At 42.3% G+C, this 16,975-nt stretch overlaps 4 protein-coding genes and 1 pseudogene across 10 annotated transcripts; 4 read left to right on the top strand and 1 right to left on the bottom strand.

The window, feature by feature from the left end:
* Positions 1-110: 110 nt before the first annotated feature.
* LOC135645657 (uncharacterized) lies at positions 111-2,445 on the top strand. Its single transcript, XM_065164283.1, has 2 exons — positions 111-253; positions 1,955-2,445. Exon 2 carries the CDS (start codon positions 1,966-1,968, stop codon positions 2,131-2,133), a length of 168 nt encoding a protein of 55 aa, XP_065020355.1. The 5' UTR covers positions 111-253; positions 1,955-1,965; the 3' UTR covers positions 2,134-2,445.
* A 310-nt stretch (positions 2,446-2,755) lies between these two features.
* Positions 2,756-4,365, bottom strand: LOC103994007 (protein CANDIDATE G-PROTEIN COUPLED RECEPTOR 7-like; annotated as a pseudogene). The gene has a single exon (XR_001979300.2). The product of XR_001979300.2 is annotated as a protein CANDIDATE G-PROTEIN COUPLED RECEPTOR 7-like (transcript).
* On the top strand, positions 4,072-8,890 carry LOC103994008 (large ribosomal subunit protein uL29). Of its 4 annotated transcripts, none has more exons than XM_065164279.1 (5): positions 4,072-4,410; positions 4,506-4,677; positions 4,752-4,887; positions 4,974-5,130; positions 8,232-8,545. In XM_065164279.1, the coding sequence occupies exons 2-5, from the start codon at positions 4,674-4,676 to the stop codon at positions 8,352-8,354; spliced, it is 420 nt and encodes a 139-aa protein (XP_065020351.1). In that variant the 5' UTR covers positions 4,072-4,410; positions 4,506-4,673; the 3' UTR covers positions 8,355-8,545. The 4 variants fall into 4 exon arrangements, with proteins under 4 accessions (XP_065020351.1, XP_065020352.1, XP_065020354.1 ...); XM_065164280.1 differs by having other exon boundaries at positions 4,072-4,415; XM_065164282.1 differs by lacking the exon at positions 4,072-4,410 and adding an exon at positions 8,754-8,890 and having other exon boundaries at positions 4,520-4,677; positions 8,232-8,287.
* A 451-nt stretch (positions 8,891-9,341) lies between these two features.
* LOC135645656 (caffeoylshikimate esterase-like) lies at positions 9,342-11,463 on the top strand. 2 transcript variants are annotated; one of them, XM_065164277.1, is made up of 9 exons: positions 9,342-9,449; positions 9,530-9,562; positions 9,643-9,736; positions 9,814-9,846; positions 9,928-10,074; positions 10,167-10,297; positions 10,438-10,575; positions 10,670-10,768; positions 11,082-11,463. In XM_065164277.1, exons 1-9 carry the CDS (start codon positions 9,447-9,449, stop codon positions 11,388-11,390), a joined length of 987 nt encoding a protein of 328 aa, XP_065020349.1. In that variant the 5' UTR covers positions 9,342-9,446; the 3' UTR covers positions 11,391-11,463. The 2 variants fall into 2 exon arrangements, with proteins under 2 accessions (XP_065020349.1, XP_065020350.1); XM_065164278.1 differs by lacking the exon at positions 10,438-10,575.
* Positions 11,464-14,069: 2,606 nt separating this feature from the next.
* Positions 14,070-16,779, top strand: LOC135585349 (actin-3-like). 2 transcript variants are annotated; one of them, XM_065164653.1, is made up of 5 exons: positions 14,070-14,157; positions 14,964-15,034; positions 15,146-15,539; positions 15,616-16,229; positions 16,312-16,535. In XM_065164653.1, the coding sequence occupies exons 2-5, from the start codon at positions 14,975-14,977 to the stop codon at positions 16,375-16,377; spliced, it is 1,134 nt and encodes a 377-aa protein (XP_065020725.1). In that variant the 5' UTR covers positions 14,070-14,157; positions 14,964-14,974; the 3' UTR covers positions 16,378-16,535. The 2 variants fall into 2 exon arrangements, with proteins under 2 accessions (XP_065020725.1, XP_065020726.1); XM_065164654.1 differs by having other exon boundaries at positions 14,083-14,157; positions 14,972-15,034; positions 16,312-16,779.
* Positions 16,780-16,975: the final 196 nt, after the last annotated feature.

Here is a 16,975-nt window from a genome sequence, read left to right as displayed (position 1 = left end):
TGCCGGTGGCGTGAAACGGATCGGGTTTGCTGAAGCGATGGGCCGGATCCCTAATGGTTTTGGTTTGATCCAGATCAGATCCGTTAAAGGGGCGGAGCCAGTAACGTGCCTTTCGAGAATCCGGCCCGTCGTCGAGGTCAAGTTCGCAGGCCGGTTCGTCGTCGCGAAGCAGTGAAGGAGGAGAGGCGGTGGCGGCGGCCATCACCGGCGTTCCTCTGCTTTTGTCTCGTCGCCTTCTTCTCTGCACGATCCGGTGAGATTTGTCTTGTTTTGTAAATCAAATTCCTAGTTTCTGTTTCTTGCTTTCTTTCTTTCTTTGCTTCCTTCCTTTTGTTTCTTTTCTCCGAGGGAAAATAGGGGTCATTTCATCCGATTTAGGAAAATATGGGAAACGGGAGAATTGATAGCATATCGATGTCCTTGATGCATTGATCTTTTATTGTGGCGTTGATGCTGTTGATGGTCAGTGGTCTTTCGAGGGTTTCAAATTTAGGCTTCTTTCTAGAAACCTTTGAATCGAGGAACGAAGCACTTTGTGGCTTTTGACGAGATGATCATTGCATGGGTTCGAGTTCTGACACTCAAGATGTTTGATGAAATGAACCCGGCAATACTAACACCAGTGTTTGAATGTTCGAGACAAACTCTTTCCCCTCTCTTTCTTTAGTTAGGGCAACCTAGGACTGACCTCTCTCTCTCTCTCTCTCTCTCTCTTCTCTTCGTTGTTGCTTTTCTCTTCTTTCTCTTTTTATTTTGTTCTTCTTCTTCCCTTCCATCAAACCGGTAAGCGGCTGTAAAATCTGGCTAATATGAGGTTGAAATGGCAGATTCAATCCTATTTCTAGCGAGTTCAATTGATTTTGAAGTTGGAATGGAATTGGTAGACTGCAAGCCAGAGCTTTAACGTACTGAAACTATAAGCTAATTGTTATGGTTTGAAGGGCTAATTATATATTACCCATGCAATTAGCTATTTTTAGTATCCCGGTTCTTATACTTTCAAAAGTTATATTGAGATCTTTATACATACGAAAGTGAAACATTAACTATGTTGTTCTAATAAAACTACTCTCTCTTGATTTTTAATTATGTAAAAATATCTTTTTAAACCTGTATAGGGATCTCAATGTTTTGTTTTCGTAAGTATAAAGATTCTAATATAATTTTTAAAAATATAGGGATTGAAATGCTAAAGATAACTAATTATAAAGGATAATATATAATTAGCTCTCTTCAACTCAACCACTCCAAGACAAAGCCCCATTGTTTAGTTGTTTCGGTGAGGCAACCAAAGATAAGGAACAAAAACACTCTCGGTATATTGTGATGATGGAAGAGGACAATCCTAAAACACGCTCATATTTTATTAGCTTCTCCTAAAGTTATTAGGACGAGAGGTATAGAACTGTAGAAATCTGTAGCTGTTGTGTGCAAATTCAAAGCATCGTCAAAATAAATGATAATATTGGTTGAATTGAGGTTTCAGTACATCTTTGGGGTTTACCTTCATTGTTATAGTAGGGTTTTAAAGCACAAGTACCAGCTAAAATGATGAAGCTGCATGAGATGAATTCATAATTGCATTTCTAAGTTCATTTCAAGTTTTTTTTTTTTTCCGGATAACCAGTAGATGTATCAGTCTTTTTCATGTTTAGATGGTCCAATTGACTTACTTTGATTCTTAAGCAACTTGATCATATTATATCGAAGTCAATAGGGAAGGATTCATTCATTTGGAGTGCTCTCCTCCGCAGCCTCCAATTCATTTTTGATATTAATGCCTTGTTGACAATATTAAGAACAACACTATGTCTTGTAGTCATTCTTTGATATCTATCTTGTATCCTTGTGTTTCCCAATTCTTGTTTGCTTTCTTAAGTATTATCAGAGCGTTACTTTATCCTTTATCCTTTTCTTTGGAGGTTGATATATGTTTTTGATATCTAAATTACAGTGTGATTAAAAATGGGGATAATAAGGAGAAGTTTCTCTTTTCTACTGGGAACTGGTTGTGGTATTTACATTGCGCAGAATTACAACGTCCCAGACGTAAAGAAGCTCTTCGATACATACGTTTTCGTTGCCAAACACATTGAAGAATCCTACAGGAAGCCTAAGAAAGATGAAGATTAATCATGCTTACAACTCTTTATCTCTTGATTGGCCCCATTTTGGCAGAACGACACTTTACTCTTCCTTTAAACCTTCATGCAGCAGCTTATTCGGTTCAATCTCTCCTCTGTTTTAGTCATTTATGGCAATTTTGTGGGGATTAATTTGCTGTTTTCGGGCTTAGCTCAGGTAAAACACATTTTGATTATGCAACTGCAAACTGTCTCCTTATCTTGCGTTTAGTTGTTAGTATTGATTTGTGTATATATTTTTAAAAGTTACGTTGGGATTCTAATACTTATGAAAATGAAATATTTAATCTTGTTACTCCAATATTTTTTTTTAATTTTTAATAAATCTTATTATTTCAGTTTCGTAAGTATAGAGATGCTAATATAACTTTTAAAGATGTAGGAATCGGAATGTTAAATATAATTTAGAAATAAGAGAGTTTATTCTAGATTTTTACATTCCTGAAGTCTTGATAAGAGAAATGCAATTAACCAGGTGAATAATTATTAATCTTGTGATCCATAAGTTACAGATGCTTCATAGCCATATAAATAGAAGACAAATGGATGCTTCGTAGCCATATAAATAGAAGACAAATATAAGATAACTCAGATGCTTAAATAAAAGAAGATAAAGATGAAACGTCCAAAATTATAATTAAAGTTTTTTATCCATATTACAACATTCCCATACAGGCATACTGGGAATTCACTGTCATTCAAAGCTCGAATTCTTCGTCGCGAAGCACCATCTCCGCGGCCTCTTCCTCTTCGTCGTCATCGAGCGCAAAGTAGTGGTTCTTCTCCACCGGCCTAAACATGTAAAACATGAAGATGTAGAAGGCGAGGCTCGCTGTCTCTTCGGCTGCCACGCTGACCCACCGATACTTGTAAGACGTGATCGTCTTCAGCGCGTACACCACAACCTTCGTGAAGTACAGATACCCGATCACCACAGTGTAGAACAGCCGGAAAAGAGTGAGCTTGGCAACGTTTCTCGCGGCCTTCCCGTCCGTCTTTGAAGTCTCGCGCAGCGATCTGATTGACCAGATGATGGGGAACAGGATGGCGCAGCAGCAGATGACATCGATGAGGAGGACGACCCGATTTCAGGAGACCCAGTCCCGGATGAAGGGTCCGGTCTCGCCTATCACGACCGACGCGATGTTGGCGACGACCTGGAGCGGGATCACGATCATGAGCACCTCTTCTCTCGCTCCTGAAGGAAGGGCTTGAGGAAGGACCATCCGGTGCCGATGAGGACGATGACGGTGAACAAGAGGACGCCTTTCAGGAATTGGAAGAGGTAGAAGAGGACGCCCCACCCGTGGGGGGTGCCGGTCTGGCGGATGTAGTGCTGGTCCTCGGCGGCAAAGATGAGGTTGAGAGCCTTGGTGAAGAGGAGACCGGCCATGAGGTGGTGGAGCCGGTGGGCGGCGAGGCGGTTCTTGAAAAGGGCGAGGTGGATCCACACGGCGAAGAAGGCGGCATAGGCGGCGGCGAAGAAGGTGTACAGGGAGGGAACGGGGGACTGGCCGACGGAGAGGTAGTCACGGGAACCATCGGGACGGGTGTTGTACATCTCGGTGCGGACGGACATGGTGACCGCGGTCTCTGGGGCGCAGTTGGCGAAGAAGAGGCTGTACTCGTCCGGGTGGGAGATGGGGAAGGAGCGGTTTAATGCGGCTGAGGGCGCCGGGGAGAGTTCATCGAAGGTGAAGAGGAGGCGGACGTAGGAGCTATGGAGGACGCATCCAGGATTGGGGCTAGGCTTAGTGTCAGAGTAGGAGCTGCGGCCATGCCGGGAATCGTAAGCCGCCTGGATGAGGCTCTCGTCGGAGGGGAGGAAGAAGCCAAGGAGGGAGTGGTCGGGGGCGCCGAGGGTGGAGGAGATGGAGACGTCGGAAACAGCAACGGCCACCTCGCCACGCCGGGTAAAGCCGAACTTCTCGAACAGGATGATCGCCCGGAAGTCGGAGGAGATCTTTAGGTTCTTAATCTCCGCCATACACGAAGAGATCGAAGCGAGGACGATGAGGAAGAGGAGCAGGACAATATGAGGCCGCAGAGATCCCGCCATGGCGACCGAACCTGAATCCTTGGGGCGACGTCGGCGGGGTATTTTCGAAACAGAGGACGGGGAGTCGGTGGGCCGGCCATCGCCTTCACGCTTAAGCCTGTCCGTTTGATTAACTTTAAGATGGGTGACGATTTGAGTACAGGAATTCTCACTGGAATGCATTCCAACAACCCAATCAACCAATACGCCATCACAATAGCTTCGAGTGTAAGGTTCAAATTTAAGCAGCCTACGTTTTAGAAGTATACACCATCACAATGGCCAATTCGCCATCTGATCAAGAATCGTATCTCCTTTCGTAGACCGAGTCGAAGTATGTAGCCCTATGTAATGCCCAATTTAGGCCCAATAAACACAATCGACGGCGGGGATCTCGCGGCTAGGGTCTCAAAGGGGCTTGCTCGGCGGTATGGGTTTAGGGGCTCGGTCGATCCGGCGAAGAGCCGCGGAGAAGAAGACATCCCGATCCAATGGGTAACAAAAAGATCTCTGTGAATTCCTTTTCTTGGTTGCACTGCTTGGATCTGAACGCCGATACCCTGTCGCAGGGAGGATTAAGGTCCACGAGCTCCGGGGGAAGACCAAGGCGGAGCTGCATAACCGGCTCAAGGACCTCAAGAACGAGCTCAGCCTCCTCCGCGTCGCCAAGGTCACCGGCGGTGCTCCCAACAAGCTCTCCAAGATGTAAGTCGATGCATCTCCTTATCCCTTAATCGACCGCGTCCGTGGAGCTCTCGTTGTGCTCTCTGGTCTCATCTTTCGTTTCGCAGCAAGGTGGTGAGGCTGTCGATTGCGCGGGTGCTGACGGTCACCTCGCAGAAGCAGAAGGCAGCGCTGAGGGAGGCATACAAGAAGAAGAAGCACATCCCGCTCGACCTCAGGCCGAAAAGGACTCGTGCGATCCGCTGTCGCCTTTCCAAGTATCAGGTAATGCTCGCAGTAACTACCTTATATCTTCGGGATAATGGCTTAGCCTTTGATCGTCTTTACAGCGCCGCGCCGTGTAGTTTATATGGTGTGAAAAAGGTGAGTGATATGAATGTGGGCAGAGTAGAAGAGTGATCATATACTCGTTGGTGCTACTTTGTATCTTAGAAAGAGCAATAACCTTTCAGATAAGGAGGTGATCATGATTTATTCGAATTGCTACTGAGGCATCTGATCCTTTGGTGTCAATCACGTAGCACAAGTTTAGATGTTAGCAATTTTCTCAAGATCTTGTATCAAGCATTGGCTTGCTGAAACCGCAACATATGCAAATATCAACTTCTTCTTTCATTTCGTGTTATGGTGCCTAATAGGGAAAGTATTTGGACCAATGACCATTCAACATGTGGATATTGATGTGGTAGCCTAGTCAGCCTTGAGGACAAGACTTGTCTTCCCTTTGTCTACCCATGTGGATGTGAATTTAAAGCAACAGTTGTAGGCTACCTCCGTCCTTGTTTCTTACATTGACAAAAAGACAAATTGAGGCAAACGGTCAAGGGTTGTCTTCCTATGAAATATTTTATAGAATATTTTATACATTCGTTATTAGGTATAAAAGATCGCTTTTAACATAGTTATCAGGAGGGATCACTTTTTACCACTCATATTATCACACTCACTTACTTGGGGTTGCTAACTTGGGCATTGGAGGGATCAAGTTGAGAAACTTCTTTCAACCTCGATCTTTGTGCAGGTGGCAGAGCTCGACGTTTCCACCTCAGAGGCACCTCGGCTATCCCTATGCACACAGGCCAGAATCATGTCGAGCTGTCCAGAACATCAATGATATTTTCCTATAACGGTGCCTCTATATGTTCTACTCTTTTTTGCTATTGGTCATTCCTACCAAAACATTTATTTAATCAAAGTGTAACTGCCAAACAAGGTTTTCTGGTGATCACTTGATTCCTTTATCTAGTTTTCCATCCTCATCAATTAGTTTATATGTTTGTGTAGCTTGAACCTTTGACTACATGGTTGTGCATAAAGTGTCATGCTGATCTGCATAGGCTGGCACGGGTTAACATGGACTCTGCGCTGAGCCATGCTGGCAGTGCTGACAAATGGGCAAGTCAATTTTGGTCATGTGTTAGTTGGCATAGTATTGTGGTGATTGGTAAAGTGGGGAATTCGTGTGCCCTCATGTCATTAAACAACAAACTTAGTGTAGATTGGTGCAAACATGTAATTTTTCACGTGTTATATTACTGGTGGTTGGTTATTGGTGACATGGAATGTATATTATATCTTGTGGGCACAAATGGATATCTAGGAGTGTACTAGACTCTTCAGTACTTAAATATAGTTAAGGTTGCGATTAGTGTCATTTATGATGAGGAGAAGGGTTAGATGATGAAAAGAGAAGGTAACTGTGGCCTACCAGTGTAAGAGAGGATGCCATGTTTAACATTTATGATCTTCATTATGGTACTACCTAACTTAAAGATATGGTGTGACTTGAGTAGGTGAGGGACATGGGTCTTTCACTTGTAAAAAGACTCTTAACAGCAAAGAAAGGAATTAAAGATTATAAACGTATGATGTTATATGGAAAATACACTTGGTTTATTCTTCTCAGTGTAGTTCCTATTGATGAGTAAATTTTTGTTTAACAATTGATCTGCAACTGTTTAATAATAGTTGTAGAGCAAACTAGTTCCATGTCAACAAGATGTGAAGTTCCAACATCATTGTAAATGTTGTAACACCTCGATTAGTACTACAACGGAGGTGGACAAGACTAAGGTTGACTTATAAAGGTATAATGAGTGTACTGCTATTAACTTCAGTTTAAGCATTTTGACTAGTGGTTTGGGCCAAACGAAGTTAATAGATCAGTTAGTCCATCATGCCCGAGCCATGACGTTTGGTATCAAAGTCGACCTAGTATTTGGGTATGATGAGGGGGCTCGAGTAGGAAAGAGCTATCCGTGGATGGAATCAAAGAACTTGTCACGGCATAGAGCCACAATTGCACTACGCCTCACATGCATCATGCTAGGGTTTGACCTGAGCTATGCTAAGCCTTGATGAGAATGCCAAGCCTTTGAGTGAGGAAAATTGTAACACCTCGATTAGTCCCACGTCGGAAGTGGTTAAAGACTAAGATTAGCTTATAAGAGTCTAATGAGTATACTATTATCAACTTTAGTTTAAGTATTTTGGCTAATGGTTTGGGGCTAACGAAGTTAATAGGCTAGTTAGCTCATCAGGCTTGGGTCGTGACAAATGTATCGGTGGGTGTCTGATAGATCTAGTTATTGGTGGCATGAGAGGGTTTCTTGCCCAAGTTCGCCGTCACGGTTTTTTATGTAGTTTTGGCCTCTGGCATGATTTCTACCTCAGGCGCCTTAGTTGATTTATGGTTTTTGAGAAACCCTAAACCGTAAACATGATTGAACTTCATAACATACAGGATATAATTTGTGGTTGCACCTAGTTAGTCTTGGAAATTACGGTTTCTCCTAAGACCAACAGGGAGCTACCAGGAATAGCAGAAAGATATCTGTGCTTGGATCAAACAAGATCAGTGTATGTCCACCAATGTGGTATATCATGCTTCGTACACTGATGAAACAAAAAAAGAAGTTTAATATTTTGGACTGACTTGTAAAGTTAAAGAACCAGTAAAAGTGGTACAATGTCATATAAGCTGTAAGTTTAGTTGCATGACAGTCATATTTGCACTGGTAAAAGTGGTACTTTTCAATCCTAGATTCTTTAATGCAACAGTCATATTTGCACTAGGTTGCAGCTACTGGAGACTAGATGTTTTCGAAGATATCCTTGTTATCAGACTGATATTATTGTTATCTCGCATCGTCGTTAAGATGAAGCGTATATACCATGTGGTTATCTTCATGTTAAGCTGATTCAGATGCTGTTATGGTTACCGCGGAAAGATGGTTTCACCAATCGTAATTTGACAACCGATAAAAATCTGCTCTTTCCTTCTTCATTTGGCAGTGTAATGATTTTTATTCAAGCACTAATGGTATACAACGACTGAAAATTTTGTTTGTTTGTTCCGATCGCAGGATACCTTGAAGACAGAACATCAGAAGAAAAAGGAGATGTGCTTCCCGACGAGGAGGTACGCATTCAAAGCCTTGATCGAATTAAGGTCTGGTCTAGTCCAAGTTCTTAATTGTCGTCTGTGATGCTTTCTTTTAATTCAATGGGAGTAGTTTGTAGGAGTGATTTAGGTCTTGAATCGTAAAATTTTTTATTATGGTGGAACATCATTTATTGATGTTATTACAGCTCTGCTTCCTGCAAGTTGAGTTGTTGACTTTCGAGTAAAGAATGAATGGTTTGCCTCATCCTCAAGATCATGAGGATGCTGTGGTTATTCTTTGGTGCCATCTTAGAGTTCAAGCCAAGAAGTCAGCGTCACCAAATTGATGAGATACGTAGCGATTAAGCTACCGTCTTTGGACCAACCAAGTCGTATATCGTGAAATAGTTGGCCGTAGACTTTGCTACCAATACAAAAGGGACGGTTGACATGAACTTTAATTACTTGAAATGCCAACTCGTTCCGTCTATTGGGTTGACAGATAACCTCCGAGTTGACAGATAACCTCCGAGTTCGAATGCCAACTCGATCCATCTTCAACCACAACTACATTGACCTCGGTTGAAGGACACATTAGCTGAAGGTTGGATGGTCGACTTGACTTCCTAAGACGCCAACGTTCCGTCTTGCCTGACCCGATAAGCCATGCCATCATGAGCGTTGGGATATTAAGCCATACCAAGCAGGCGGCAAACTGAGAAGAGCAGATCGAGACTTGGATTTGCCATATGGTTCGTTGATGCCACGACGTGAAGTGGAAATCCCGACTCGAATGCGTGACGTCTACACGTCGGAAAGAGTTGTCAACCAACAACTTCCCTCTATTATTTCCCGTTCCATTCGGACACGTCTTCGTTCCCCGTGTCAATTCCATCTCCGCCCCCCATTCTTGAACCGACGGCGATGGACAAGTCTGCCAACGCCTTGACCCACGGAAACTTTGACTGCTTCTCCATGGATCGATCATCTCCTTGATCCCCGTGCTGGCATCCCGATGTCAAGGTACGCTACTTGATAGCCAAGGAATGCTAAGTGACGCAGATAAAGGCCTCATCGCCCCCCAGCTCATTCATAGTTTACACACAGCGTAGTTAAGGGACTAGAATAATTCCCTCAAGGGTTTCCCCTATCCTCTCTGTCGTCTTTACCGATCGGAGCACCTCCTTTCCCTGCCATGGTACGTTCTTCTTCTCTCCCACCGTCTTTTGTACGTTGTTTTCTTTGGTTAGTATGTGAACTTTTTGTGGTGGGTCACAGGCTCCAGGTGTCGACGGTATCATGTACGAAGAGGTTAGCAATTGGTGATCAGAGTTCTCTCTTTCTTCTTTGATTTTACCTTTGGTTTTGCTCATGCGTTGGTATGATTCCAGGAGTTCGTCAACAACTCTCGTGGACTGAAGCTTTTCACCTGCAGATGGCTGCCGGAGAAGAAAGAACCCAAAGCCTTAGTCTTCCTGTGCCATGGTACGTACGCCAACCATGGCCTTATAACCTCTGCGTTCTTCTCCTCCTCATATGCTTTCCTACCTTTTCTCTTCCAGGCTATGCCATGGAGTGCAGCATATCCATGAAAGGTAACAGTATTAGCTGCATGCCTTTTGATTCAAAGTTCTTTTTGGATCAAAGATCGTTGATGGCTTATGTATTGGATTCAGACACTGGAACTCGGCTAGCGAAGGCAGGTTATGCAGTTCACGGGATAGACTACGAAGGCCATGGCAAGTCCTCTGGGTTGCAGGGCTACATCCCGAGCTTTAAGAATCTGGTCGAGGACTGCTCCGAACACTTCACCAGCGTTTGCGGTACGTATGAACTCCATGAGCTAAATCTACTACCATCGATTCGCTTCAAGTTTCCTCCTACTTCTTCTGCCCATCTTGATCATACTTGTTAGAGCGAAGCGAGAACAAGAAGAAAGCAAGGTATCTCCTGGGAGAGTCGATGGGAGGCGCCGTGGTCCTCCTCCTCCACAGAAGGGAACCACCCTATTGGAACGGTGCTGTTTTGGTTGCTCCCATGTGCAAGGTTAACTCTTTGTCTTCTTCCTCCATCTTCCAATCCATAATGCCCGTCAATCATACTGTGATTGCAGCCCTTTCTTAATACAATCTCTCTCTCTCTCTCTCTCTCTCTCTCTCTCTCTCTCTCTCTCTCTTTTACTTTAGATTGCTGATGAGATGAAGCCACATCCTGTCGTCATCAGCACTCTGACGAAACTGTGTAACGTCATACCAACATGGAGAATAGTTCCTACCAAAGACATTATAGATATCGGCTTCAAAGTTCCTGAAAAGAGAGAGGAGGTAGTAAAGGATGCTTGCATGCACCCGACTTGGATTGTGAACGCACGTCATTCCGGTCTAAGACTCGGTTATTGTCTGTCTTTTTTTGCATTAGATTCGATCTAATCCATACTGCTACAAGGGAAGGCCACGACTCAAGACCGCTCATGAGGTCCTCATGGTTAGCTTGGACATCGAGAAGAACCTAAACCAGGTAATTAATCTTTCTTTCCGTCAACGTCTCTGTCTTCAATTTATGGTTGTCTCTTGACATGTATGTTCTTCTCTGTTTCGTTTTCTTCATCCACTATTTTGCTCCAGCTGTGGTCGACTATAGCGATCGATCACTTGATGAAGGTCAAGCTAAATAGCAACTAAACGCGTTCATAAGGCGGAATAGAATAGCTGACTACAGTACTAACCTCAAGAAAAAGTCCTTGTAAATGAAAGAAACCTTAAAAATTAGGGTTTGGTTTCATCTCTGCATGCAGCGATTAATGAGAGAGGTGTGCTGCTGCTTTCTGCAGGTTTCACTGCCGTTCTTGGTGGTGCATGGCGGGGATGACATTGTGACGGATCCATCCGTCAGTAGACTGCTCTACGAAACAGCGTCGAGCGAGGACAAAACGCTGAAGCTCTACCCTGGGATGTGGCATGCGCTCACGTCCGCCGAACCCCCAGCCAACATCGACCTCGTCTTCGCCGACATCGTCACTTGGCTTGACAGGAGGACGGCCGCAGAGGGCTCGAGATCGGAGATGGAACAGAAGTCGAAGCACGAGGAGCGGCAGCTCTTCCATGCGCAGGCCAAGCAGTCCCCAATCGCATCGTTGTGAGTTGCGGTGGGAATCTAAGCATCACCTGTACATTAGACTGATAAATAAGAGATTCATGATCTGTTTGCGATAATATCCTATGGGCTTAGCAACTTCACAGAGCCATCATCGAACACAAGAATCTAATTGTTCCTTCATGGCGTTATGATCGAAGTTGGGAACAGCAACACGCATTGTTGGGACATTTCCTCTATTTATTCCTGAAAAGGACGGACGTACGACCATCGACGTCCTCAACCATCAGCTGAAAGCTAAACGCAAAGCATGAGCCATGAGCTTATATACACTCTACCTTCTCATGTTTGGATCTGTATGTCTATAGAATACAATTTCCAAGGAGGCGAATGTTAAGGTCGAAACATGAGAAATATTCATGCAACAGAAATTATTCTTTGGAATAATCTTTCCTCTAACTGATGTTTTACTTATGAAAACAATAATATAATGGTCATATCAACACCTGTAATTATTTTCTAAGTCTAAATTATGTTAATTGGATATAATCATTTACACAATTACATGAAACCAATGTATGCGAAATATGTATCAGCCAATTTAATAGATAAGGACTTAATATTATCGTCATGAGTTCAAAATATACTTTCATCCGTTATGTATGATTGATGCTAACAATGTAATATTTATAACTAATTGACTAAAACATTAATTTTTTTTTTTTTGGTTGACGATTTAGAACCAATCAACTTGACCAATTTGATTATGTGATGCTAACAACTTGACCAATTTGATTATGTGATGTTAAGATATTTTCCTACATGAGCCCAAGGTGTCGGACACATCATTAACGTGAGTTTGAGGTGTCGAATACATGTTGTGTATGTGAGTTTGAGGTGTCAAACATGTATTGTTCGTATGGGTCCGAGGTGTCATGTGTATCAACAGGATGATGCTATTGTATCGATGATGTGGTAGTAAGATACGTTGAATCTCAGATTTTGATAATGAAACCAATTGATAGTGTTTATGATTTAATCTACGTTTTAAGTGATGTAGAAAGCTTCGATCAGGGAGAGACAATTAAAGCGGGAAGAATTATGTTGGGCCAAAGTAGAACATGTTAGAAGATTGAATGTCGAGCCGGAGGATTGGTCGACGTATCGGCAAAAGGTTTTGGGACATAGGTTCGGGCATCGGACCAAGAAGAGCAAAAATTGCACCAAGAAAATCGGAGTTACGGAGGTCAACTAGCCGATTGGACAATAGGCCGCAAGAGAGGACGATGCGCCGAAGAATCAGACGAAGCGTCGATGAACCAATGACATGTCGGACAATATTTGATTCAAGCTTTGTAATAATTGTCTATATTGAATTAGGTTTTAGGTGTAATTGGGTTGGAATTGGGCCAACTCAATTATGGGCCAATTAGGCCTAAGTTTGGGTTATGTTAGGCCAAGTGAAAGGCCCAAACAGTGACCCAACATATGGAACCATCGGTGGCATAGTCTCCGAGACTGTCAGGCGATGGTACTACCGGTCTGGGCGGTGGTACTGCCCAATCTCAAGTCTCCGAGACTGTCAAGCGGTGGTACCGCCCAGACATAGTCTCTCAGGCGATGGTACCGCCCAGTATTAGTGTTGCATGTGGTGGTATCGCCCAGCACAAGCGATTGTACCGCTAGGATCTGGGAAATCCGGGATGAGACATTTTTTTGCTCTAATTTTGAAGCAATTTGGGGTCTATAAATACATAACTATTCCTACATTGAGGAGTAAAGAATTAAGCACGAAATTGAGTTGAAAAAGGGGAAAAAATACTTGAGAAAAAAATTAAGAAACTCTCTTAGGATTTAGGATCACTTCTTCCTAGTATTTACAAGTTTATATAAAAAGAGAAGTGAGGTCTAAGAAAAAGAAACTTGTAAGGGTTGTCTGGTAAACCCGTGAAAATGAGAAAGGGTGTAAAAGGGTAGTTGATTTTCGTCCGTTGAAAAAAGATCGCTAGTGGATGTCGGTGGCCTCGATGAAAAAGGAATCGAGAGTAGATGTAGGTCACGACGACCGAACCACTATAAATTCCGGTGTGTTATTTACTTACTGCTTATTTTGTTTACTGCATTACAAACTATCCAATCCCCTCTTCTCTATTCACTTGCAAACTTATACGAGTCAAACAAATGATTTTCATCGAAATCAATTTTATTATACGAAGATTTTCAAAACTGACGTTTTATTAAAGGTCAAAATATATATTATTTATTGAGGTGTCAAACACACATTATTTGTGTGTGAGAGCATGAAGTGTTCGACATACATTACCTACGTTGGTTTGAAGTATTCAACATATGTTATTCATATAGATTCAAAGTGTGTGTCGTCCATTATCATGTGACGCTCTCATATTGATAACGTAAAATTGAGATGTGGATCATATCCTTATTATTATATAGTTAAATATTTAAAATCTCACTCAATAATTCTTTTATATAAATTTTATTTTTTATTATCATATTAAAAAAATAAATCATCATCTAATAAATTATATACATATAATATTAACCTAATAATATATAATATCACTCACCAAAGATTGGAATGTGGCCGATTCCAAAAATGACGTAAGTCAAGCCCAGCCCAATACGTACTATACGTATTTTTTTTGTTATTAATCAATTAATTAATTAATTTGAAAAAGGATTGTTTCCTGGTAAAAGCGACCCACTTTCCCCTCTTAGCCATTTCCTGGGTCTTTGGCGTCTCTTCGATCCCGACTTGCCTTGCCCGGCCTTAATCGAATAATCGCCTTCAGGTTAGATCCGTTTCACCGAACCTGTTCATCTGTTCCTTCGTCGATCGATCGTCGCTTGCCATTTCCGTTTCTTCTTCATGTCTTTTTCTGACGAAATTTGAAGATTTAGGGTTTAGTGTTCTGGATCCGGTGATTTCCAGCCCGTTCGGTGTTTTCTAGGCGATCTTATCTTTTCGATCCATGAAAGATGTCATCTTTCATTTTTTTGTGCTTCATTTTTTAGCAACATCGTTAGAGCAATCAGATATGCCTTCTTGTGGATTCCTTCAATTATAGTTCTTATCTGTATGCAAAGATATGCCTTTATGATGACCATTCTGTACTCGTATATTCTATTTTGTGATTCTTCATTAAGCTATGTTAGATCTGACCTTTCTCTCCCATCTTTTCACGCGGTAATGCACTCTATTGCTTCTATAGTAGAAAAGCTTCAGCTTTTTCATTTACTTTGTTTTTGCTGTTGTCTTGCCCTCCATTTCTTGCTTGATATATTACTTGCAATTACTGTATTAAATACTGTTATGGAAAGAAAGGCAAGGCAGGCTATGAACGTCTAAGTCTCTCTATATGTCCAAGAAGCGGATAACTCTACAATATGGTTTAATTGTTTGATTTCTTGATAGTGCTATTTACAAGTATTCTACTTTTACCAATTAATTGGAGAGACAACTCATGCAACTGAAAATATTGTAAATTGTGAGTTTTCGGTCTTTGGGTCGTTCACCCTTTGTACGTGCATCAAAGTCAGGGTTAGTGCATGTGCCGCTAGTGATAGGGTTGCTTGTATCTTAATGTGCCTTCTTCAGATTTATAGAAAATGGCTGATGCTGAAGATATCCAACCTCTTGTTTGTGACAATGGAACTGGAATGGTCAAGGTCAGTCAATTTGGCAATTCTTTTGTCTTTGAAGCTTAAGTATATTTCTGTGCTTTGATTCTGTCCATTGCCTTCAAAATGACTTGTGCTTCTCTTGTTTTTGTCAAACAGGCTGGATTTGCGGGTGATGATGCACCTAGAGCAGTGTTCCCTAGTATTGTAGGCAGACCTCGCCACACGGGTGTTATGGTTGGGATGGGCCAAAAAGATGCCTATGTTGGTGATGAGGCCCAGTCCAAAAGGGGTATTCTCACTTTAAAGTATCCAATCGAGCATGGAATTGTCAGCAATTGGGATGACATGGAAAAGATTTGGCATCATACCTTCTATAACGAACTCCGTGTAGCTCCCGAGGAGCACCCAATACTTTTAACTGAAGCTCCTCTTAACCCCAAGGCAAATAGAGAGAAGATGACTCAAATCATGTTCGAATCTTTTAACGCACCTGCAATGTATGTCGCAATTCAGGCAGTCCTGTCCCTCTATGCTAGTGGCCGTACCACTGGTTTGTATCGGTGACTGGTTAAGTGGGGAACATGAAATTGTCTTTTGTTTGATTGGGCTTTTTTTTTTCTTAACAGGTATTGTGCTGGACTCTGGTGATGGTGTCAGCCATACTGTTCCAATTTATGAAGGATATGCACTGCCTCATGCAATTCTTCGTTTGGATCTTGCCGGTCGTGATCTCACAGATGCTCTCATGAAGATCCTTACTGAGAGAGGTTATTCATTTACCACGACTGCAGAACGGGAAATTGTAAGGGACATAAAGGAGAAGCTCGCATATATTGCTCTTGATTATGAACAGGAGCTGGAGACTGCCAAGACAAGCTCAACTGTGGAGAAGAGCTATGAACTTCCAGACGGGCAGGTTATTACTATTGGGGCTGAGAGATTTAGGTGTCCAGAAGTCCTCTTCCAGCCTTCATTGATCGGCATGGAAGCTGCTGGAATTCATGAAACTACATATAACTCGATTATGAAATGTGATGTTGATATTAGGAAAGATTTGTATGGGAACATTGTGCTCAGTGGTGGATCAACCATGTTCCCTGGGATTGCGGATCGTATGAGCAAGGAGATTACTGCTCTTGCCCCAAGCAGCATGAAGATTAAGGTGGTTGCCCCACCTGAACGTAAATACAGTGTCTGGATTGGAGGGTCCATCCTTGCCTCTCTTAGCACTTTCCAACAGGTATATCCTAGTCCTCATCCTGTGTCATTTCATTTTTGCTGTTACATGTCATGCGTGACTTTGGAACATCTCAAATGTGCAGATGTGGATCTCCAAGGGTGAGTACGAGGAGTCTGGGCCTGCGATTGTCCACCGGAAATGCTTCTGAGCTTCCCTTATGTGGTGCTTTCCTGCTCTGACAGGCAGACCTTTATGTTATAGTTATGGCTTTATTGTAACAGCAGGTTGGCTGAAGATTGTGGGATATGCAAGTGAGATGCATGTCTGCTTTCAGATTGGGCTGATAAATGCCCTCTTGTTAGATGATGTTTTGTGCCAGGGCACCATAAACATGTGCAGTTGGTGCCACAAACATTTTCCATATTTTGGTCCTTTTCCTATCTTATGTTAGTTTGGTTATAGTGGACTGTGGCTTTTCCATCAGGTTTGCTGGTATTGTTTGGTTTCTTTTGAAGTCTAATGTTGTTGAAAAGGACTTTGTAATTTACTGTATTTGTTCAGCTCGGTTGTCTTTTTGAAACATGAAACCATCTATGGTTTGTTTGACAAATTGTGATGTTCTTTGTGCTTGCAGCTCCAGAAGTACTAAATCCTTTCTTTTAAGTACACTTGGGAGCTTGACTTCTCATAAACAGTGGCTGTTAGACCAACAATTATTAGATTTGTTATGACCTGAGTTTGATGGATTAACTCAATTTTGTTTGGTTATTTAAACTGAAATTGATAATAATATATTTGTTCATTTT

This window comes from Musa acuminata, chromosome BXJ3-8, assembly GCF_036884655.1.
Source record: "Musa acuminata AAA Group cultivar baxijiao chromosome BXJ3-8, Cavendish_Baxijiao_AAA, whole genome shotgun sequence".
NCBI lineage: Eukaryota > Viridiplantae > Streptophyta > Magnoliopsida > Zingiberales > Musaceae > Musa > Musa acuminata.
The sequence above is the reverse complement of the archived record's forward strand: the minus strand, read 5'-3'. Positions and strand labels throughout refer to the sequence as shown.